At 44.8% G+C, this 25,000-nt stretch overlaps 1 protein-coding gene across 8 annotated transcripts in view; it reads left to right on the forward strand.

Annotated features, from left to right (window-relative positions):
- Nucleotides 1-25,000, forward strand: part of LOC143280018 (protein phosphatase EYA2-like) — a 320,010-nt gene that overhangs the window by 199,413 nt on the left and 95,597 nt on the right. For 7 of the 8 annotated variants that reach the window (XM_076584470.1, XM_076584473.1, XM_076584469.1 and 4 more), the window contains 3 exons: nt 5,093-5,232; nt 18,084-18,164; nt 21,965-22,054. In XM_076584470.1, coding sequence (XP_076440585.1) covers nt 5,093-5,232; nt 18,084-18,164; nt 21,965-22,054 — 311 coding nt within the window. The remainder of the gene's footprint in view (nt 1-5,092; nt 5,233-18,083; nt 18,165-21,964; nt 22,055-25,000) is intronic. The other variant, XM_076584472.1, reaches the window with a different exon arrangement.

The following is a 25,000-nucleotide window of genomic DNA, read 5'->3' on the forward strand; positions in this document are numbered from 1 at the left end:
CGAAATGAACCGTATGTGAAGCGGCCTGTCGCAGACCTCCTCCCACCACCACCACGACCCTCTCCCGATTCCTAATAGATTGCGGTGGTTTTGTTGTTGTTTTGGTTGTTTTTGTTTTTGTTTTTTTACAAGCCCCGACAGTGATCAGCGAATTGTTCTTTTTTTAATGCAGAGAAAATATTGAACTTTTTTATTTAAAATTTTTTTTATTCATTTTTTTTTTATATGAAAAAGATCGATCTTCACGCCAATAACACAGGTATCGGATATCAATGATGTTCACAAGAGTATAAAAAAAAAAGAAAAAAAAAAGTAGTTTCAGTTTAAGAAACGAGGCGTCACTGTGTTTGAACAAATTCCTTGTACCGCACACAACACCACGCCTGCTATAAGCAGATGCCTGACCAGCAAGCATAACCCAACTCGCTTAGTCAGGCTTTGAGTGGCATGTACGCGTTTGTGTAACCTATCAGAGCGGTTGGTCAGGGAAATTTGCCAGAGGACAACACTGACGTTGCCGTGGGTTCTTTTTCAGTGCGCCAAAATGCGCTCTGCACACGGGACCTCGGTTTATCGTCTCATCCGGAATGAGTAGACGCTAGTACAGCCAGGACGCGAAAGAAGAAGAAGAGAGAGAAGAAATGGAGTCGACACTGGAGGGAAGAATGGAAGGAAAGGAAAGAAAAAAAATGAAAGATGTTAACTGCACTTCTTTTGTGGTTTTGCTTGTGTGTGTGTGTGTGTGTGTGTGTGTGTGTGTGTGTGTGTGTGGACGTGATTTCATTTAGCATTTTGAGTCTCTGAACAGGATGTCTACAGAAGGTTATGCGTTGTGCTTGTAAAGTATCGTTTTCAGCGTTTTTTTAATTAAGTGCAGGTAATACAATCATAGTCGGTATCTTGCACTGTGCTTGTTGCATGCTACATATGGAAAGGTGTCAACACAAAATATTTCTTCTGCTACTATAGTGTTGCTGCTTCTATTTGTGCCAAGGGGCTTGGGTTGGTTGCTTGGTTGGTAGTAGAAATGATTGGATAGCTGGTCGCGCGTTCGTTTGTGTCTTGAACGCGGTTTTGGTAATTGTAGACTGTTCTCTCTGTCTCTGTCTTTGCCTCTGTCTGTCTGTCTTTCTGTCTGTCTGTCTGTCTCTCTCTGTCGCTTTGTGTGTGTGTGTGTGTGTGTGTGTGTGTGTGTGTGTGTGTGTGTGCGTGCGTTCGTGCGTGTGTTATGTGTGTTTAACGGATGACAGTGCAACCCCCATGCCCTTGTTTTGCGTAACCAAGGCTGAGCTGTTCTGTGTTGTGTTTAGTGCTGCACAGCTTGCTTGAGGGAGAGAAAAGAAGAAGAAGAAGAAGAAGAAAGAGTGAAAAAAAGAAGGAAAGAAAGACAAGAAAGACTGGAAGGCAGCTAGCATGTGGAGTTGTAGGCCCATTAACATGGGGCTTGTCAAGACACAAATCAATACAGCGCCCGTCGTCGTGGGATCGGAAGTGCCTTTGTGAATATTATCAGCTTTGCGCCGCGGCTCGACTCTTTTTTTTTCTTTCTTTCTTTCTTTCTTTCTTTTTTTTTTTTCAAAGATTTTTTTTATTTTTTAATAGAATGGAGAATACGTGTTTTTTGTGTGTTTTTTTTCCTTCTCTGAGTGTGTGTGTGTGTGTGTGTGTGTGTGTGTGTGTGTGTGAGTGTGTGTGTGTGCGCGCGCGCGAGCTTTGATTGTGAGTTGTTGTTGTTGTTGTTGTTTTAATCTCCCTGTGGAAAACGTTTGTGAGTGGAACTTTGTTCGAACCCTAGTCACTGGGGGGGGGGGGGGGGGGGGGGGGGGGAATATATATATATATATATATATATACACACACCAACAACAGTAGGTTCTTCATGTCTTTAAAACTTGTATTCTAAAAAAAAATAAAAAAATAAAAAAACCAGCAAATTTTTTTCGCTGTAAAAACAGCTTCAGGCAAGGGTGATATATATATATATATATATATATATATATATATATATATATATATATATATATATTGGACCTGTAGTCCAGCGTCAAACCCATTATATCATGGCGTCTTCGATCTAACAGGTCTTCGCTTTGTCGCCGTGATGATGTAGCACAGTCAATTGTCATGTTGCACGTTTGACATTGAGGTAGCTTGGGTTTTTGACCCATCCTTTTTTATTTATTTAATTTTTACAACATTACGTTGCTAATCTACAAATATGTCCCTGTTGGTAGTGTTATGCACATGAGGTGTACGTGTGTGTGTGTGTGTGTGTGTGTGTGTGTGTGTGTGTGTGTGTGTGTAGATCAGTCTTCAGTAATTATTTTCTGTTTGCGGTTTTACGTTTGGTATATTATGCTCCGTTTTTTTTTTTTTTTGTTGTTGTTTTTGATGATGTGGTATCGGCTATGTCTATATAGCTATTATAACTACAAGATTGAATTTTGAAAGGAGTAAAATGTGTTTGGTGGAAAGAATAAAAAAAAAAAAAAAAACGAAAAAGGAAAAAGAATATCACCTATGTCTGTATTTGTCTGTCTGTCAGTATGTCCGTCTATTGGTAAGAGAGAAAGAATAGCAGGTTTAGGAGACGAGAGAAAAATAGAGACATAGAGAGAGAGAGAGAGAGAGAGAGAGAGAGAGAGAGAGAGAGAGTTCTTTCTCTCCCCCGACATCCCCCCACCCCACCCCCTTTCCTAGACTGGATTGTTTTATTCTCAGGAGAGGTGCTACCTGATCCGTTATTCTCATTTTATTTGTTTCGGTGGGAAATGAAAAACTCCCCTTCATTGCTAGGAAAACGGCAGTGTAGGATTACCCACTATACGGTTGGCCACTGGGGAATACGGACTCTGTGTGTGTGTGTGTGTGTGTGTGTGTGTGTGTGTGTGTGTGTTCTTGTTGATGTTGATGTTGGTTGTCGAGAGTGTTGGTGATGGTGGCGGTGTTGTTGTTGTTGTTTTTGTGTGTGTTGCTTTGTCTTTATCTGACCAAATTTCTGTCTGTAGGTCTTTTCGATGTTTTCCGGGCGCTTCTCATATGCGTAAGTGTGTGTTTGCGTACGCGCGCGCACGCGCACACACACAAAGAGAGAAATAGGGATACACACAGGGATACACACGCATGCATATATGGCTTTACACACATGTAAGATTTACACGGAGAGAGAGAGAGAGAGAGAGAGAGAGAGAGAGGAAATCGATACGTCACATTCTCTCATCGTCTGAATGTCATGACAGTTTTGCTCATTTTTATCTCTGCCCGACTCTTGTGTGTCAGCTCGTATGGATTTTTGAACACACTGTTTTTAAGTGTACGTATTAACATGTCAGTTAATCTACCCATCTGTCTGCCTAATCTGTGTACCTGTTTTTGTTTATGTGTATCTCTATCTCTCTCTCTCTCTCTCTCTCTCTATCTATCTAACTATCTGTATGTATGTATGTATGTCTATCTATATATCTATATCTATCTTTCTATCTTTCTTCTTTTCTCTTTATTTGTGGAGGGTGGAGTGAGAGAGGCGCTAATGTACCCCCGTTTCTTGTGTATATTGGACCAGCGTAACTGAATTACACAATTTCTATTTGTACTGTCTGCATGTCTGTCTGTATCTATGTTTTATTATCTATTTATCCATTTTTAAGGGGGTGTGGGGGGGGGGGGGGGGGGGGGTAGGAGAGGCGATAATGTATTTGTGTTTGTGTATTGAGCAGGGTAGAGTGACATGATGGCACAGTTACTGTTGCTGTTGAATGCTGATTGACCGACATAAAGTTTACACAGTTATTGTTGTTTTTCTCTGCAGCTGACCAGCGTACCATTATTGCACGTTTGGGTATGATGGTGTGTGCAAGCTAGCTAATGAATGGTGATGACTACTGTCTCTGTGTACGATTTGTGGGACAGTGGTGCAGGTCTTGGTTCGGCCCTTTCCGGATTCGCCCAATCTGTGATAGTGTGCTGCCTCCCACACTGCAGTGAAATCCTGGGTGTGTGACTGTCCTGTTCAGCCTGCCCGCCTCTCTCTCTCTCTTTCCTCCTCCTCCCCTCCCCTCCCCCACCTTTCTCTCTCTGTCTGTCTCTCTCTCTCTGTGTCTCTCTCATTCTCTCTCCTCTGTGTGTCTCTCTCTTCTCTTTTGGTCAGATACTAATGTTCGCCATGATAGATTCCCCCCTAAAAAAAAAAAAAAATTAAAAAAGAAAGAAAAGACAAGAAAAAAGAACAGAAGTTCATGTGTGTGTGTTTTGTTTGTTGTCTCCCGCCCCCCCCCCCCCCCCCCCCCCCCCCCCCCCCCCCCCCCCCCAAAAAAAAAAAAGAAGAAAAAAAAAGAAAAAAGAAAAGACAAAAGAACAGAAAAAAGAAGTTTATGTGTGTGTGTTTTGTTTGTTTGTGCTGAAAACTGCTGTATCAACAAGTCTCTCTCTCTCTCTCTCTCTCTCTCTCTCTCTCTCTCACACACACACACACACACACACACACACACACACACACACACACACACACACACAGATATAGACAGTATTTAACAGTACATGGACGAAGTGGAAATAGGCCTGTCGGGATTTGTGTACACACACATATTGACCAGCTTTGTATGTGTACACAAGTTGTATTGTATTGTATTTTTCTTTTTGTCACAACAGATTTCTCTGTGTGAAATTCGGGTTGCTCTCCCCAGGGACAGCGCGTCGCTACACACTACAGCGCCACCTCCTCCTTTTTTTTTTTCTTTGTGTGTGTGTGTGTGTGTGTTGGTGTGTTTGGTGGTGTTGTTATTTTTCCTGCGTGCAGTTTTATTTGTTTTTCCTATCGAAGCGGATTTTTCTACAGAATTTTGCCAGGAACAACCTTTTTGTTGCCATGGGTTCTTTTACGTGCGCTAAGTGCCTCTGTTTATCGTCTCATCCGAATGACTAGCGTCCACACCACCACTCACGGTCTAGTGGAAGGGGAGAAAGTATCGGGCGGCTGAGCCGTGATTCGAACCAGCGCGCTCAGATTCTCTCGCTTTCCAGGCGGACGTGTTACCTCAAGGCCATCACTCCCACAACTCCACTTGCCTTCATGACATGTGTGTGTGTGTGGCAGGCTATCGGTGAACATCGAGTCCCTGTCCAGCCCCGGGGAGAGTCCTCTGGACAGTGCCGGGGAGTCACCGCTTCACCCAGTGCCTGCTGTGGACCCCGCCTCCCTGCCCCTCCCCCTCACACACAATGGAACCCCAGACGGTGAGTCGGCCTTCTCTTATTTATTAATGATTACTGTTGGAGAGCTGTGTTATCAGTGGTTTCTGTACTATTGCAATGGGACATCAGTTTTACAGCTTTGTCTTTTGTAAAGGACTATGACTTATAATCAGTGGTTTCTCTAGTGTAGTTGGAAGTCATCTACAGCTTTGTCTTTTGTAAAGGACTATGACTTATAATCAGTAGTTTCTCTCGTGCAGTTGGAAGTCATCTACAGCTTTGTCTCTTTGTGAAGGACTATGACTCTCAAACTAGGAGGCAAAATTGCTCTGGCTCGTAGTGCTGCAGCCTTGAGGGCTAGTTGGCCTTTGCAAACCGTCCCCAACGCCGACTGTCCTGAAACCCTCTTGGCCAAGAGAATGGAGGATGTAACTTTGGCAAGACACTCTCTGCAAAAATCAAATTCTAGCCCAGATAGTCGGGACGGCAGTTACCTCCTCTGCTGTTGTGATGGTGTTGGTCGAGCACGACTGACCATCATACATATACATACACTAGTATTATGATCTCCACTAAGAGCCAGTGCAGTCATGCCTAAAAGCTCGAGAGTCATAGCCCTTCACGAAAGGACTGAGCTGTAAATGACGTGGAGAAACCATTGATCATGACTTTGCTGTTGGTTGTTTTGTTGTTGTCGTTTTTTTAGTGGGTTCTCAGTGTTTCAGGAGAGTGACTGTGTGAGGCTTCTTTCTGTTTGATGTGGCGTTTGAGATGCAAGTGTAAGCTGGTGATCGAGTGGTTTTAGGAAGGTGAAGGATGTGTGTGGTTGCATGAACGCTTTTTTCGGGAGTGCAGTCCTGGTTCACACACACACACACACACACACACACACACACACACACATTTGTTTGTCACCTCATGTTCATATCTTTTTTTTTACCGTTACTTGTGCTTTGTTAAGGAGTTTATCTGCCTTGGGTCCACCACTCCCACATCCCACCCCACCCCCCATCCCCGGAACCCCCTACTCCCCACACCCCTACCCCCTCACTCTGACACACCCCTTGAGGACGGGGCGGGAAGAGAATGGAAAGGGGGGAGGAATGGGGGGGGGGGGGGGTGTGGATTGGGAGGAGTTGTGGCGTGAGGAAGTGGGAGGGGGACGCTGTGGGGGGGGGGGGGGGAGGGGCACATGGAAGGACGGAGAGAGGGAGGGGGACTGCGATTTGCAGTGTGACACACCCAAGCCCTGTCTCCCACCTCCACCCCCACCCTCACCTCCTCTTCCACCCCCATCGTTTCTCCGTCCCCCCCCTCCCCACCCCTCTCTCTCTCTCTCTCTCTGTCTCTCCGTGTGTCTGTCTCCCCCATTTCCTCCAACCTCCACCACCCTTACTGTCCAATTTTGTGTGGTTGTCGGCTGGCGGAGTGTTTTCCTGTCGGGAGAGTCCGTCCCCCAACTGCTAGGCTGGGGCTGGGGTTGGGGGTGCGGGTGGGGGGGAGGTGTGAGCGGGGAGAGAGGGTGGGTGGGTGATGTATGGGACCAAATTACAGGCTTGCCTTGTCACTGGGACTTCAGGCTGTTCAGAAAGACACCCTCTCCCCCCCTCCCTCCCTCCCTCCCTTCCCCCAGCTCCGCTCCATCCTGCCCAGCACCGCACACCCTCCACCCACCTCACCACCCCCCGTCACCACCCCCATCCCGTCATCCCCCATCCTACCTCCACCCCCTACCTCACCTACCTTGCTTTTTTTTTCTTCCATGTCCCCCGTCCCCCGGTTGTTTTAGTTTTTTGTTTATTGTTTTTTGTGTGTGTGTTTTTGTTGTGTTTTTGGTGTTTTTTTTGTGTTTTTTTCTTATTTGTTGGAGTGGGTTTTTTTTGGTTTTTTTTGTTGTTGTTTATTGGTGTTTTTTGGTTAAAAAAATTCTTTGTTTTTCTTTTTCTTTTTAACCCTCACTTTCCATTCCTGTCTCGACTCACCTTCTAACCACCACTCTCTCTCTCTCTCTCTCTCTCTCTCTCTCTCACACACACACACACACACACACACACACACACACACACATCGCACCGCACCGCAGAGCACACACATCCTTCGGGAAGGGGGATGGGCGGATAACTGCTTGTGTCTTTGTCATAAATAACAGGACCATTGCACCTTCTTCCCGTCCCTTCTCCTTACCCCACCCGTCCTCCACCACCCCCTATGCAACCCCCTTCACCCACTTCTTCTCCTCCCTGTCCTCTCCCTCTTCCATTTCTTCTTTCAGGTTTGTTTCTGCAACCGCTTGGGGGGTGATGGTGGTCTTTGAACCATAGCTTAGAAAGAGACAGACAGACAGACAGACAGAGAGAGAGGGTGGGGGCGGACAGAGACAGAGAGGATGATAATAAATCCAAACAGATGTCTCCTTTTCCCTTAAGAAATGGATGAAGCGTCCAAAGAAAAAAAAAAAGATAAAAAGTCTCGTTTTTTAACTTTAAAAACTGTTTTTGCGCTGTGGGGTGGGGTGGGGTGGTCGGGAGTGGGGGGATGGATGGGCGGGAGTGGATGCGGACAAAACTGCCAGCACAAGCATTGATGATTATATATATATTTTTTAAATTCACATCTCCAGTCCTACTCGCCTTTACCACAGAACACCCAAACGCAAATCAGATTTCCAGGTTAAAACTATTTTATTTCGCCTCTTTCAGCTTCTTTGTGGGGAAGCGTAAGACACCTGGGCTTGGATATGATATTTATAGCATATCTTTCATCGTGTAGGGAGCGCAGAGTGCATGCTGTACACGGGACCTCGGTTTATCGTCTCATCCGAATGACGAGCGTCCAGACTACTACTGTAGGTCTACTGGGTGGGAGGGGGGTCGGGCGGGTGGAGAGTGGCGGAGGGGGGGAGGGGGGAGACACTTGCGAGTGGAGGAATTGAACCAGCGTGCTCAGATTCTCTAACTTTCTTGGCGAACGCCTTACCTCTGGGCCAACACTCCACCACATACGGAAAGGTAGTCATTTCCTGATGAAAGTCCCCAGAGCAAAAGTGTGGGTTTTTTTGTTTGTTTGTTTGTTTTTTAAAAGGTTATTGTTATGATTATTAGTATTGTTATTTAATTTATTTCATTTTAAAGCCCTCCAGAAATACAGATCGGTTTTGATGTCAGTTGTTCGTCCGTCCGCCTCTCTCTCTCTCTCTCTCTCTCTCTCTCTCTCTCTCTCTCTCTCTCTCTCTCTCTCTCTCTTTTATTTTTATTTTTTTAAAGTACTTTAAAGTTTCATACCGTTGGAGGTTCAATTCATTAGTGGAAAATAAGGGTGGGGTGTGTGTGTGTGTGTGGGGGGGGGGGGATCCTCGGTCCTTGTACGAAAGGTGTTTTTTTTGTTTTTTTTTTTCCCTTTTCCTGTTCATGAAACTGCGTTGCCAGGGTCTGTTTTCACCGCTCTGACACGCCGCGAAACAACTAACGGCCACATTATAAAAGGGATCAGGTTAGCGTATCGAGTGAGTTCTGAATAAAGTGCGAAATGAATGACATCATGTGTTAATAGGGTAGCTTTTGTCGGCACCGGGACGTGGTTATAGCGCACGGTGACAGATGACCCTTGGATTAAACACTGGTTTAATGGGTGTTTTTTGTTTTGTTTTGTGTGTGTGTGTGTGTGTGTGTGTGTGTTTTGTAGCTGTTGTGTTTTTTGCATCAACATGCATAATATACATGATCGAATAACGAAAGCCTGCTGTTTTATATAAGCTTTATAGTGCACTTGAAAGCACTTTCCGTGCCGGTAATGAGAACGACTTTGGATGAAAAAAAAATGAAAAGAAGCAGAGAGAGAGAGTAGTAGCAGTAGTAGTAGTTGTCGTAGTATTGTTATTATCGTTATTATTATTATTATTATTATTATTATTATTATTATCATCATCTTCATCGTCTTCATCATTTTGAATACTATTATTATTATTGTTGTTCAAGGAGAGATTTTAACTTGGACGGATTTTAAAATACCCATTGGTTCATCGTTGTTTTTTTGTTGTTGTTTTTTTCTCGGTAAGAGACCATGTTTTTTTGTTTTGTTTTTAATCTAACCGTGTGACCGTGTTTTCATTTATAGACATTTTGTATATACGTATATATTTGATATTTATATGCATTTTGTGTGTGTGTGTGTGTGTGTGTGTGTGTGTGTGTGTGTGTGTGTGTGTTGTGCAATTGACTCCGTGTTTGTAAAAGCTCTTGTAGTAGTGCTAAGAGCTTGGGTCTCCGACCGAGAGGATAGGCGCTGTATAAGTACTCTTATCGTCCCCTTGGTTGAAACAATCTTTAATTGTTCAGCAGTACACATGATTACAATGCATACAGAGACAAAAGAGCATCAACAAGCTTAAAGCTTACACCGTGCTCACAAACGTTGCACTTCAATTTTAACATGACGGCTGATGAACCATATTATCAATTGTATCAGATAACATTCCTTCATATCTTCGACTTCTTGGTAATATTCTGTTGTTATTTTTTTCTGTTGGTGGCGGGAGAGGGGGGCGGGTGAGGGGGGGGGGTCTTTTGTTCTTTCCTCTCTTTCCTCTCTGTGTCTTGTCTCTCTACAAACCTCACCCCCTCCCTCCATCCCTCCCCACGCCTCCCCCACCCCCTTCTCATGCCCGTCCCTCGCTTCCGTTCTACCCTTCCTGTTCGTCTTTCCTATTTTTTTCTCTTCTCGCAGTCTTAGAAAAAAGAGAAGAGATTTAGATTTTTCCTATATTTCTTTTCGAGAGTACCATATTGATTTTTGTCATGTGTGGTCGTTGGAGAGCTGTTTGAGTGGGGAGAGAAGGTGGCGGGGGGCGTGGGGGAGGGGGAGGGAATTTCTTGCCTCGGTCGCCATCTTTTCGTGTGTGTGTGTGTGTGTGTGTGTGTGTGTGTGTGTGGTTGTTGTTTTTCCCGCATCCGCCCACCTCTCCCTCCTTACCCACCTGCAGTCCTATCATTTTCCTTGTATTATTTCTGTCTTTCCTCCACCTTTCTCTTCCCCCCTCCCTTCTCTCTCTCTCTCCCTCTTCTGTCTCTCTCTCTGCCCCCCACCCTCCTCCCTTCTCTCTCTCTCTCCCTCTTCTGTCTCTCTCTCTACCCCCCTCCTCCCTTCTCTCTCTCTCCCTCTTCTATCTGTCTGTCTCTACCCCTCACCCCCTCCCTTCTCTCTCTCCCTCTTCTATCTCTCTCTCCCCATCCACCCCCCTTCCTTCTCCCTCTCCCTCTTCTGTCTCTCTCTCTCTTTCTGCCCCCCCCCCCCCCTTCTCTCATTCCCTTCTCTATCATCCTGTGTCTGTCTGTCTGTCTGTCCGTGTCTTTCTCTTCTCATGCCCAGCCCAGTCCCCCCCCCTCCCGTCCCCCGCCTCTCATACACCCTCCCCTTCATAGCTGAAATGAAAAGCACCTGAGCAACCCCTGCAGCGACCTTCTTGTTTTGACCACCCCTGTCTACCACACTCTACCCCACCCTCCTACTTCTGCACACCCCCACCCTACCCCTACTACCCCCACCTTCACCTTCACCCACTTCCACTCCTTCCTCCTACCACCCACCACCCCTCATCACTCTCTCCTTATACTCATCACACTGTTACTCCTTGTATTGCCTGCAGTTGAGTTTCTACCCGTGGTGGCTTTGAAGTAGTTGTAATGGTGGTGGTGGTAGTGGTGGTGGCTGTGGTGTCAGAGCGGTAGATGAGAGGTGGAGGCCAGGGGGGTGGGGGTGGGGGAGGTGTGGGGGCGGGGGCGGGGGGAGAAGGATGATGGATGTGGCCGCGGAAAGAGGTGGCAAAAAGAGCACAGCACCCTGTCCTGCTTCTGCCCCTCGTCAGGCGGAAATTGTCTGCCCCGAGCTGCCTGTCAGAACGCAAATTGATCACTGCAGTCGGCCGGCCTCTACGCCTCGGAACTATGGGGATGGGGTTGGGGTTGGTGGGTGGGGATGCTCACGCCCGGAGGGGGGTAAGGGGTGGGTTTGGGGGGAGTGAGAGAGAGGTGGGTGAAGTTTTGAAAGAGATGGGTGTGGGGGGCGGAGAATAAGGTCGGTGGTCGTGTGTGTGTGGGGGGTGTCTGGGGGGGGGGGGGGGGTTCTAGAGAAGTAGGGGATGGATGGGGAGAGGGAATTGATGGGAGTGTGGGTGGGTAGGGGGGTGTTGTGGAGAGGGGGTGGGGGTGGGTGGGCTTGGGGAGCATGTGAAAAGGAATGAATTTTAGGCACCTTTCAAAACCATGGGCAGTGTTCGTCATGTTTTGCCAGTTCCCGCTGTTGCTGCTGCTGCTGTTGAATTACGAACGTTCGTGATGTTGAGTGCGTGTCTTTGTGTGTGTCTGTGTGTCTGTCTGTATGTGTAGTTGGTTATGTGTTTGTGTGTGTGTGTAATTGTGTGCTTGGGTGTGTGTGCGCGTGCGCATGCATATGTTTGCTATATGTGTACGTTCACGTCATCTTTGGGCAATTTCTGTGAGAGAGAGACAGAGACAGAGACCGACAGAGACAGAGAGAATAGGGAAAGAAAGGATATCCTGTTTAAATTAGGGATTTTACTAATGGCGGAAGTCAAAATTCTTTACTGTTTTTGTTGTTGTTGGTGGTGGTGGTGGTGGTTTTTCTTCTTCTTCTTTTCACATTAGACTGAACAAATAGGCTTTTGGTTTGAAGCTGTGCTTTGTTTAAATTTGGAAGCTACACGAGCGCGGCAAGAGAAGAACAACAATATGCGCGCGTCACACACACACACACACACACACACACACGCACGCACGCACGCGCGCGCGCGCGCGCGCGCATCCAAAGCTTTGTCTTCCTAACCACCTCCAGTCCGCCGCCCCCGCCCCCCTAACCCCAATCTTTCCTCTGCATTGAATAAAGATTAATAGACATCAATGTGTACGATTGAGAAAAAAAGAAGAAAAAAAAGTCGTTTTTTCGGCCTTGGCAGACATACATGCGTACTGTTTGTTGTTGTTGTTTATTCACCACAGAGGAAAGGCCATGTTATCCGGGTTTGTAAATTGCATTTGACAACTTTTTGCCGCATCAGATTTCCCTGTTGCAGACACTGAGTGCTCCCCCTCGGGTAGAGGGGGCTGTTGCATTGCAACCCCACCTGTCCCACACCACTCTTTTCTGTTGACAAGTTTTCTCAACAGACAACTGTTGCCATGGGTTCTTTTACGCGCGCTTAGCGAATGTGCTTCACACGGGAGCTCCTGTTTTGGCGTGGTCTCATTCGAATGGCTAGCAACCAGACCACCACGTAAAGGTGTAGTGGAAGGAGTAAAAAGTCCATAGTTTTTATATGGGGATCAAAGTTCAAACCCGGCGACACTCTATTCCTTCCAGTCGGACGCATTGTCACTGGACCAGATGCTCTAGCAGAACCGGATCTGTGGTCATGCTGTTGATGCCTTACCATTTTGCCTTACGCTATGAGACCAAGGTGGGGGGGTCGGGTGGGGGGGGGGGGGGTCGGGGGGTGGAGTGGTCTGGTGGTACGTTGATTTTACAGCAGATTCTCTGGAAAGTGATCCTTCATAAGGGGTAGGTTGGGGATGGGATGACAAGTTACAGTCACTCCCCACACCTGCATGACCAGGTGTTGATGCAGAAGGGGGGTGGGGTGGGGGTGGGATGGGGGTTTACAGTCGTTATGCTTTTGATGCCTCACAGCTTGCCTCACGTGGGTGGTGTGGTTTATGAGAGATTCCCAAGAAATTGATCCTTGATTTGGGGGGAAGGGGGGAGCGAAGATAGGTGAGGGGACAAATCACATACATTGTCCTCCACCTCCACGGCCCCCACACGTTTGGAACAGGGGGTGGGTCCCAGAAAAGAGCGAGGGAACGAAGTCCCAGCAGTGACAATGACTTTCTTGTGGGGGTGGGGTGGGGTGGGGGTGGGGGGGCAGCAACAAGAATCCCGTCACTCACCGCTCTGTCAGCCAGTATAGTTCCTTCAGCGCTGGGTCCTGGCCGGTGATTGTAGTGGTATGGGGGACGACCTCCCATTTCTCTCGCGCCGCTGACAATGTAAGTCTTGTGCTTGACTCGGGTCGCCAGAATCGTAAAAGTGGCGCATTCGACACCGCCACCCGATCCGCCACAAAACCGGGCCGCTACGACGACCACGACCATGACGACGCATTGAGCGCGATCCTGGCAGGAACTGTCCGCCATTTGCATATTATGGCGTGGTTATATAGGAAAAGCGGTAGTTCACTATGCAGTCTGAGCAAGTTGCTCGTTGGCTGGGGGCTCCTCCGTTACATGGTGCCTGGGGCGTCCGCTAGGCGTGCCCTATTGCTGGATGAGGTGACCCATAGCTCGTATAGACCTCGTGCTGATGGTTGCGGTGTGGATCCGGTTCCCGGATCCGGTCCCAAGCGGCTGGAGTCCGCTGGCTAAAAGATGGAGTTTTGTCATGTCAGCGGCGGTTTAAAAAAAAAATTATTACTTATTTTTTGTACTAGCAGTAGTACTCAGAGCGTAATGATAATTATATTTGTGGGTATTGCTGATATAGGTAGCATCCACAGTTCTTCCCCTTACGGGGGCGAATAAGTAGTGTTCGCAACAAGGCATGGACATTCACTTCGCCAGTCACACAGAGGAGCTGAGGGGAAGAAAATGTGGATATTGTCGATTGTATATTTTATGGATCTTCGCAGATATCTTGCGAGCACTGTAGATTAGGGGTGTTGGGAGGGGGGGGGGGGGGGGGGGTTGTTGGAGAGGGAGGACGAACGAAGAGAAGAAAATATGGGTGGGGTTCGCCCATCCCCATCCCCACCCCCACCCCCACCTCTACCCCCTTTCAAATATCTGTGTACATAAAGAGGGTGTGTGGTGGGGTCAGGTAGTTTAAAAACTTCGTGACCAAGTTTTTTGAGAACAGGAAACGGAAACACATTTTATTTCACGGGGCTAGTGGAGTGAGCACAAGTCCTCTTGTTCGTTATCTGTTGTTGTTGTTTAACGTCCAGCCCTCGAGGGCAAAAGGACAAACAACCAACAAGTAATGCATGTGGTGAAGAGGTCAGTGGAATAGTGTTTCAGCCAATACTTCACTGGTATGCATACCATGCATGTGGAGTGATGGCCTGGAGGTAACGCGTCCGCAAAGGAAGCGAGAGAATCTGAGCGCGCTGGTTCGAGCCATGGCTCAGTCGTCAATATTTTCTCCCCCTCCACTAGACCTTGAGTAGTGGTCTGGAAAGCTAGTCATTCGGATAAGACGATAAACGAGGTCCCGTGTGTAGCATGCACTTAGCGCACGTAAAAGAACCCGCAGCAACAAAAGAGTTGTCCCTGGCAAAATTGAGTAGAAAAATCCGCTTCGATAGGAAAAACAAATAAAACTACACGCAGGAAAAAAAAGAAGAAAAAAAAAGGGGGGGGGGGGGGGGGGTGCTCTGTGTAGCGACGCGCTCTCCCAGGGGAGAGCAGCCCGAATTTCACACAGTATTTCACGTGTATAAATACATACATTCCGAATACAATTTAGGCAAAACTACTCATGCTTTAAAGCTTAAAAGAAAAAAAGAAAAAAAAGTTACAGCCATCAATTTTCTCTCCCTTCACACACGCATCCAAGATGTGTATAGTGTAGCGCGTACATGTAATTCAAACATACCACGCACATACTGGAGAAAGCCCTGTTTTGTCAAATCGTCCAGGACCCAACGGAGAAAATCTCATTGTCAAGTGTCTTCGTCATCGGTTATCTTCCTTTTTTTTTTTTTTTTTTTTCTTTTTTCTTTTTTCTTTTTTTTTCCTCAGACACGCGTTTGCTGTCTGTGTGTGATAAGATAATTACACATTTCCCTTTGCATGCCTCTCTGTCTCGCTCTGTCTCTGTCTTTCTCTCTCCCTCTCTCTCTCTCACACACACACATGCGTGCACGCACGTGCATTACATGCGTACATGCATGCGCATACACGTGCGAGCTCACGCGCGCGCATCTTTCTCCAACTGCACATAATGTTGGGGTTGGGGGTGGAGGTTAGGGTGGTGGTGGTGGAAACCCATGTATGAACGCATTTCAGACTCGGATAGAGACAAGAAACCCAAGTGCAGGGGAAAAAACAAAACAAAACAAAACAAAAAAACCTGTCGAAAGACAGTTCAGCTGCTTTTATGGTGTTGTTGTCTTTTTATTTTATTTTATTTTTTTTTAACTTCCTGTTGCTTTTCGTCTTGTCAGTTAGTGATGGTTTCGGCGGGGGGAGGGTGGATTTGGGGTGGCAGCGAATGTTTTGTGTGTGAGGGGGCGCGTGGGGGGAGTGTTTTGGTTTTCTGTTCGTTTATTTTATTTATTTATTTATTTATTTATTTTTATTATTTTGCTTTCCCTCCCCTTCTGAAACCCATCTCTTTGTCAGTACTTCAGGCCGGATGTAAAACACCTTCCTTCCCCACCCCCAACCCCACTCCGACCCTCAACCCTCCTCCTCCTTTACCAGCTAGCCTCCTACAACGATCACCACCTTTTCCTTGCTTGCTTGATTGTTTCCTTCCTCTTCTTTTCTTTCTTTCTTTGTCTAAAGTGCTTTGTATTTGTTTTGGGTTTCTTGTTATTGTTTGCTTTTATTGACTCACTAGTGTAAACAAAGTGAGTCTATGTTTTAACCCGGTGTTCGGTTGTCTGTGTGTGTGTGTGTGTGTGTGTGTGTGTGTGTGTCCGTGGTAAACTTTGACATTGACATTTTCTCTGCAAATACTTTGTCAGTTGACACCAAATTAGGCATAAAAATAGGAAAAATTCAGTTCTTTCCAGTCATCTTCTTTGAAACAATATTGCACCTCTGGGATGGGCACAAGAAGATAAAAAAAATGAAGCCTAATTATATGCAAACTGCATTTACTGTTATATTTATATTTTTTGTATTCTCTAAGCTTGGCCCTTTGATCTGATATTCTGACACAACAGCAAGAGCAGTCATTATTATCATTTTTAGTTCAAACAGAAACTTCTTTTGCTAAGCATGGAAGTTTTATTTGTTTTGCAAACGTTTTGGTGCAGATAGTAAAAAAGGGAAATTACTCTGTAATTAATGCTAGGGAGTTAATTTGCTTTAAACTGATCTTTCTCATCTTAAACATTACATTTTGAAATTATACTCAATACATAAAAAGCTTGTGTGTTTTACTCTCAGTGTACAGGGCTTTCACTATGTTCATTCGTCCAAGTGGTCTTTTTCGGAAAATACTAAAATCAATACGACTAGTGGACTTGACAGATCTATTGGCTGAGCCCTGAAGGTCATGGGCAAAAATCAATTGCGTAGACATTTATACACATTCCAAGCGCGTGCTCATATTCTTCGCGAACGCCAACGACGCCATTTTGTTTCAAGTTGTTGACCTGCCCGTTCAATCCTATATTCAATCAACAATACACGATAACATGTGATGGAAAGTTGGAGAAGGAGACCGTTAAATATTTATTCAGAGAAAGATTTGTGAACGCCTCATCACTTACTGGATTATGCCCCAAACTGCCATAAAAATATCCACAGAATCAGTCGGAATTCACAGTTAAAAGTTGTAAACCATGCGAGTTAATACCCTTGAACTGATCACGATGAAACGAAAAAATTTCCAGTCTTGACTTTTCTCAAAATGAAGTCCTTTTCACTTCTTACGACGTTTAGAAGTACTTGTACTTGGCTGTACATGTTATTAGTTTAACAAATAGTAAATTTTCATATCAACTTTAAAACTATGAAACTAGAATGAACATAAAAGAGAAATTGAATCGACCGTGTCGTACTACATTCCCGGCGGGTGTAACTAAACTTGTACATCTATCTAGATCTAGTGAAAACGGCTAAATGTTGCAGTGTGATTGCGGCGATAGCCATTAACAAGATTTAAAAAAAAAAAAAAAATTATTTTATTTTTTATTGCCCTTAACGATCTTTTGAATGCCCAAGATACACCAGAATAATATGATTTAAACAGCGTTCGAATGCCCAAGATACACCAGAATAATATGATTTAAACAGCGGTCTCACTGCGAATACCACAATTGATTTATCGCCCTTTAAAAAAGTATGTTCAAAATTTAAATTTTAGAACGTCAGTTAACGAGCCACGATAGTGTAATGGATAAGGCAGTTTCTTCTCACCTGAACACGCGGGGTTCGAATCTGGTTACGACTTTTTTTTTCTTTTTTTTAACGCGAAGCTTTATAATAACAAACACATAACACATTTTAACGATTAGATTTTATATATATATATTTTTAAGTGCATCACAAGTGAGTCTTTAAGGCATTGCCTCTCTTGTTTTATTTTATTTTGTTTTTTTGTTTTTGTGCTGGTTAGTTTGTTTGTTGGTTTGTTTTTTGTTTACAGTACAGTGATTTATATTCCTGTGTCAAATTCATAATAGAACTGTGTGTAGAGAAGTATTGTCAAATGCGCGTCGAGCCGTTTTGTTTTTGCGTCGTCGTCGTCATTATTATCATTATTATGTATTTTATTCATTTATTCATTTAAGATGTTTTTTGTTCGGTCGCACAGAATGTTGTATTTCTCCAAAAAGAGACCACAAGGTTATTTTGTTAAGGAAATAAATCCAAACAAATAACATAACGACCAATAACAACACAATTCACAAGTTCACATTACTCTGTAGTTCGCTTCTTTTTTTCTTTCGTTTTTATTTTAAGTGAAAATGACAGAAAGAACATAACGTGAATCTTTGTATTGACGGGGGGGAAAATAATAAAGGAAAGAAAAACATTATTACTATAGTTATGATGATAATGGTATTATTGTTGTTATTATTGTTATTGTTGTTGTTGTTATTATTATTATTATTATTATCATTATTATTGTGTGTCCTGATGTGTGTGCAGGTGTGTTACCACCGTCGTCAGTGGAGTCTGCTGGTTACTCTAACTCCGACATGTGGGTGATGTGTCAGGGCGGTGTCTCAAGTGAGTACAGCTTCTCTCTCTCTCTCTCTCTCTCTCTCTCTGTGTGTGTGTCTTTGAAGACTCACAGAAAGTGTTCTTTGACTGTGGTTGATGATGGAAAAGAATTATGATGCGGTTCGGTCGGTATTGAAGGTATTGAAGTGGTTCGTTGTTACAAGTTGAGTGCTGATTTTGTTGTTGTTGTTGTTGTTGTTGTGTTGACTGTCACTGTTTTTTCTGTCGGTGTTGTTGTGGGGTTTCCCTCTCCGGAGATACACACACGCACACACACGCACACACACAGAGGGACACACACACACACACATGTATATGGCTGTTTTTTGTTGTTGTTGTTGTTTTTTAACCTGTTGGTGTATATCGTTTCTATTTACTAATGTTTTTAAACCCCCCCCCACCCCCACCCCCCCACCCTATCAAAGTGGGTTTTTTTTATGTCGTATAACGAGGGACATCAATTTTGTTGCCGTGACTAAGTTCCCGTTCGTTGTCCGTGCGCTAAGTGCATGCTGGACCTGAGGGGTTTATCGTCTCACACCAGTCTCACAGAGTTTGACCTGCAATGCACTCAGCTAGCTAGTTTTGGTTCGAAGAAGACCATCCGCTATTTCTTGTGTGCGGCAACAGTGTGAATGCATCAATAGCTAGCTAGCTGTAGTGCCCAGGGTGACACAAACCGAGTTTTGACGACACCTCCAGGCAGAGAAAAGACAAAGGCAGGCCCCTTTTTTTTTTTGTTGGTTTTTTTTTTGTTTTTTTGCAGCGTGTATGGTTCCGTTTGTAACTTTGGCCCAACAGCTGTCGCCATGCGGTGAAGGACAGGCTGGAACGGTTGTTGTTGAGGTCTTTTGGGTTTTTTTTGTTTTTGTTTTTTGTTATCACCCCAGGTCAATGACTGTATGTGTATGCTTTTGTGTGTGTCTGTCTGTGTTGAAAGGGGAGGGGGGTCGGGGGTGAGTCCGTGTGTGTGTTAGGAAGCGATTATGTAATTTAATTTTAAAAAATAAAAATAGAAAAACAAACAAACTGGTGTACGAGAGGATAAGATGACTTTCAGTTCAGTGAGGGGGGAGGGGGGAAGAAAGAAAAAGAACAAATGAAAAGGAGACGAAGAAGGAAAAAGAGGAAAGAGTAGAAAAAGAAAAGAAAGAGAAAAAAAAAGTCTGTAATTATGGTCTCTGTTCCTTCTCGGAGTGCGCTAGTTATATAGCGGGAGACCTGGAGGGAAAAAAAAAAAGGGCTGACATGTTCTGACGTATTGATCCCGCTCAACTGCAGTGTAATGCATATCCCTCCCCTCCTGCCCTTCACACCACCCGTTCTTTTTCTTAATTTTTTTTTTCTTTTTTCTTTTTTTTTGTTTTTGTTTTGTTTTGTTTTGTTTGTGTAGGTCAATTTTTCTTTCTTTTTGTTTTCTTTACTCTCTTTTCCTTTCCTTCTTTAATTCTGCTTGCTGTTTGTTGTTGTTGTTGTACTTCTTTCTTCCTTCTCTCAGTCTGCTGGCTGAATCCTTATCTCTTCCTCGTCTTCTTCTTCCTCGTCGTCTTCTTCTTCCTCGTCTTCTTCTTCTTCTTCTTGGGTACTTCTTTGGACTTCTCCTCCTCCTCCTACTACTACTTCTTCTTCTCCTCCTCCTCTTTCTTCTTCTACTTCTTCTTCTCTTTCTGCCTTTATTGATTGGTAAAATAAAGCGCATTGTTTTTTTTTGCTGCTGTTGTTGTGTTTTGTCACCTATCGGCCTTCTCCCCTTTTCTCCACGTTTGCCGCTAGACCTTAGCTGAAGACTGCTATGTGTAGAGACTTTAGTTGTTGTTTTGTTGTCGTTGTTTTTTTGTTTTTGTTTGTTTGTTTGTTTGTTTGCTTTTATCCGTCAGAAAACCGTGATATAGTCATTGTATTGTGTTGTGTTGTGTTGTGTTGCATTGTGTTGTGTTGTGTTGTATTACCTTTGTCTCGGCAGATTTCTCTACGAATTTCGGCTTCGGAGAGCGCATCACAATCCATATTATATATGTGTTATATATATATATATATATACGCAAAAAGAACCCACTGGCAAAATTCTGTAGGGAAAGGGGAAAAAAAAGAAAATCTACTTTGCTTGTTAAACAAATACACTTGCAGATGGAGAAACACACACACACACACACACACACACACTCTCTCTCTCTCTATGTGTGTGTGTGTGTGTGCATATATACGTATGTGTGTGTATGTATATATATATATATATATATATATATATATATATATATATATATATGTCATGTGTACACACACACACACACACACACACACACACACACAGAGAGAGAGAGTGTGTGTGTGTGTGTGTTTCTCCATCTGCAAGTGTATTTGTTTAACAAGCAAAGTAGATTTTCTTTTTTTCCCCTTTCCCTACAGAATTTTGCCAGTGGGTCTTTTTGCGTGTGCCGCCAAGTGCATGCATGCTGCACACGGGACGTAGGTTCGTCGTCGTCTCATCCGAAGGACTGGCATCCAGAGCAGTAGCGCATGGTGTAGTGGAGGTGGGCGTAGGGGGTAAGGGTGGTGGTGTTAACATCACGGTACATATATGATGGGCAAGACGGGTCGTCTTTTCACCGTTAGCCGCGCGAAATTTGGCCAAGCAGAGCAAACCGATAGGCCTAGTTTGCATCAGTTTGACATGTAAGTTATATGTATCACCAAACATTGAGTATAATACAAACTCTCCTGTCGCTGAAACAAAACTCGGTCGTCCGTAGCGATGAAGACATGCAGTTATTTTATCAACGTTTTTTTTTTTTTTTTTTTTTTGGTTTTTTTTTTTTTTTTTGAGTAAATTTAGTTGTCGTCTGACTGTACAAAAGTATTGCTTTCATTGGAGACGAGGTTGGTACGGGTATATTATATATCTGTGGGTTTGTTTGTTTGTTTGTTTGTGTGTGTGTGTGTGTGTGTGTGTGTGTGTGTGTGTGTTTGTTTTTTTCATTTGACGTACGAGAATAGTATAAGTCTATTGATCACTTTACGTTTTGTACTAACCCCTCCCCCTCTCTCTCTCTTTTCTCACTCACTCCCCTGTGTGTGTGTGTGTGTTCTGATAAGTGCGCTCGCGTTTGTGTGTGTGTGTGTGTTGTGTATTCGCGCCCGTGCATGCGTACGTGCGTGCGCACTTTTTACCATCAGGAAATTCTTGACCTCAGTGAGAGAAACGGCGGTACCACCCAGTGAAATACCAGCACTGGATAAACTGGATTAGTGTGTGTGTGTGTGTGTGTGTGTGTGTGTGTGTGTGTTGTTTTTTCCTGGATGTGTCATTGATCATTGTCAACGATTCTGACAATAGCAGTAAGGCATGGTTATATATTGTGAGAGTTGCTCCTCCCTGCACCCCCCCTCCCCCAACACCCCCGCCCCCTGAAAAAAAGAAAGAAAAAAAAAGTTGTATCTGTGTCGTATGACGTGCCTTGTATGATTTTTTTAAATTGTGTTTGCAAATGAATGTGAAGATTGAACATTGTGTGACAGTGGGTGTCTCAGTAATTAGATATTGATTTGTTTTGTTTGCTTGCTTATTCCTTGTGTGTATGTATGTATGTATACTGTATAATATATCTATGTATGTATGTTTGAACGTGGAGATATATATGTATGTATGTATGTATAAAAATGTTTTTTGAAATATAATTCTAATCATCTAAGTATACAGAAAATATATTTTATTCGTTTGCGGTATTACTGTTATTATCATTATTATCACCATTATTGTTATTATTATTATTATTATATTATTATTATTATTGTGGCTGGTCATCTAGGCATAAAGACAGAACCGGTAGACTCCAGCCCCGGGTCCCCGTTCGCTTCCACCAGTACAGGCAGTGACACTCTTGATCAGTTCGCTACAGGTACTGTAGCTTACCTGGCTATGTAGCTTTTCCCCCCCGCCTGCCTTGTAGATGTAGTAGTAATGGTTGTCGAAGTAGTTATTGCCCTTCATCGTAAGCACCTCTCCGCAGTCGCCCCCTCCTCCCTCCCTCCCTCAACTGTCTGGCATAATATGGTATGTGTAGCAGATAGGTTTTGCTTTCTCAAACCACACCCCCGCCCCCCCAACCCACCTCCCTTTCCCCCATGGTCTGGTTCCGTAGTGGAAGAATGGAGTTTCGATGGAAGTGAGAAGATGTATAGTGAGTGGGCGGTGGTGTTGGCAGTTTGCATATTTCATCGTTCTTTGTTGTTGGTTTTTTTTTTGCATTTTGCGGTGGGTGTTGTAATAATGAAGAAAAATCCTTGTTGTGTTGTGTGAGTGATGGCCGTGTTGTAAGCTCGTGTCGACACTAACAACTTCTTGTTGGTATCGTTGGGTTTGGGGTTTTTGTTGTTGTTGTTGTTGGTGGTGGTGGTGGTGGTGGTGTTTTGTGTGTGTGTGTGTGGGGGGGGGGGGGGGGGGGTTGTTGTTTTTATTTGTGGGGTGGAGGTGAGGTGGGAAAGGAGCGTGAATCCAGCTTGTTCCTCCGTTCGTATCTATTTGATTGCTGTGGTTGCGCTTGGAGTGTGTTGAAAGAGGCTGTGGTTCTGGTTATTGTTACAGCATTGTCGACATGGTGCTCAGTTTAAGCATGTCTTTGGTCGCTTGTTTGTTTTGGGGTTGTTGTTTGTGTGTGTGTGTGTGTGTGTGTGGTGTGTGGTTTTTGTTTGTTTGCTTTTTTCTTTTTTTTTGTAAGCATTACTTTTTATTTTGAAACGTATTTCATTTGTATATTGTTATTGATTATTTTTTTTATGGTGCATGAGCGCATGATTGTTTAACAGTGTCTGCATGTCTGTCTCTTTGAGAATCAAGAGAACTAGTTGGGAGGAGAGAAGGGGGGGGGGTAAAATGAAATGTTAAAGTGGGTTAGAGTGTTGTAATAAAACAGCAACAACAAGACAATGCAAGGAGATGTTACAACTATGACAGTAAGTGTGAAGATTCAACCAGAGGAAACAGTGCAGCGTGTATATTATTGGCACTCTGGTGAATACCACCTCATGAAGGACGGTAGGTAGCGCGCGCGCGCGCACACACACACACACACACACACACACACACACACACACACACACACACACACACACACAGAGAGAGTCAGTCAGTCAATCAGTCTGTTGTTCCAGATCTCCCTTGCCGAGCGAAAGGCAAGTCATCTTCTTTTTCTTCTTCGTTCATTGGCTGCAACTCAACTCGTATGTACACGAGTGGGCTTTTACGTGTATGACCGTTTTTACCCCGCCATATAGGCAGCCATACTCCATTTTCGGGGGGGTAGGGGGGGTGCTGGGTATGTGCTTGTTTTCATAACCAGTTGAGCGCTGACATGGATTGCAGGATCTTTAACGTGCGTACTTGACTTTTTGCTTGCGGATACACACGAAGGGGCTTCAGGCACTAGCAGGTATGGACATTATGTTAACTTGGGAGATCGAAAAAAATCTCCACCTTGTACCCACCAGGCGCTGCTACCGAGATACGAACCCGGAACCCTCAAATAGAAAGTCCACCGCTTTAACAACTCGGCTATTGCGCCCGTCGAGGCAAGTCCGAAATCTCTGTTGTGGTCAGCAGCCATTGTCTGTCTGGACTTTGAGAAGCGTCAGAACGTCTAGACTGGTGGAACAGGGGAGTTTGGGTCCAACAGACAGGGGTGTGTGGCGAGTGATTGGAGTTCCAGTCCCTCCGCACCCAGAACTTTGTCCCACTGAGCCGCTCGTGTTCCCCCACCCCCAAGCCCCTGCCCCCCGTGTTCGTTGGACCACGTGACAAGTCGGAGTGACTGCGTCCTGTCACGTGGTTGGCGTCCTTACTGAAGTTTTGACTATGTATTTTATTCTTATGTACAGACTTTGGCTGCCTTGGGTTGCTTTCTTGAGGGAGCTGTTGTCGCCGTAAACGTTTTTTTTTTTTTTAATTGTTTCTCTCTCTCTCTCTCTCTCTCTCTCTCTCTCTCTCTCTGTGTGTGTGTGTTTGAGAGAGAAAGAATTTTGTTTGTTTTTTGCTTTTCTATTTAGAAAAAAAAGAAAGAGAATCAGTATACATGGGGGGGGGGGGGGGGGGGGGGGAGTTCAGACGTCAGAGAGACGGTGAATACTTACCACCATTCATTCATAAGGCTTAAAGTCCTGATGTTCGGCTCCTTTCTGTGGACCAAGGTGTAGTAGGATGGAGAAGAGTTGGACAGTCTGTGGGAGTCCCCTGCTGCCATTGTTGGATCCCATTGGCAGCTCTCACCCCACTCCCCCACCCCCCACCCCCAACCCCTCCCAACATCCCCTCTTTGACTTTATATTGCTGTTCCAACCAACTCACGACACAGTACCAAAAATCGTTTGCTGGGAGGCAGGGAAACAGCGTCAGCGGTGTCTTTATATGCTTACGAAAATACAGCTGTGACGGTTGTCCGTCACAAATTCAGAATCAGCAACCCTCTCTCTCCTTCCTCCCCCTCTCCTCTCCCTTCTCGCCCTGTTCGCCCCACCCCCCGCACCCCTCCACCCGCCTCTCTCTCTCTCTCCTCCCCCCTCCCGCCCTCATTGTACATAGTATTCACCTTGAAAGTGAAACTGTTGTCACAATTTCTTCCGACTCCCATGAAAGAGAGAAGGGGAGACGGTGGGTGGGTGGGTGGGGGTATAGAGTGGAGTTTGAGGGAGATGGGGTGGGAGAGGTTGGGGGAGGGGGAGGGAGGATGGGATTGATAGCAAATATCCACACCACGACAGTCTCATATGGGAATAGAACCTTTTTTTTTTCTTTCTTTCTTTCTTTCTTTTTTTTTCCTTCTCTTTTTTTTCTTCTTTTTTTTCTCCCCCTC

This window comes from Babylonia areolata, chromosome 3 (assembly GCF_041734735.1).
Source record: "Babylonia areolata isolate BAREFJ2019XMU chromosome 3, ASM4173473v1, whole genome shotgun sequence".
NCBI classification, from domain to species: Eukaryota; Metazoa; Mollusca; class Gastropoda; order Neogastropoda; family Buccinidae; genus Babylonia; species Babylonia areolata.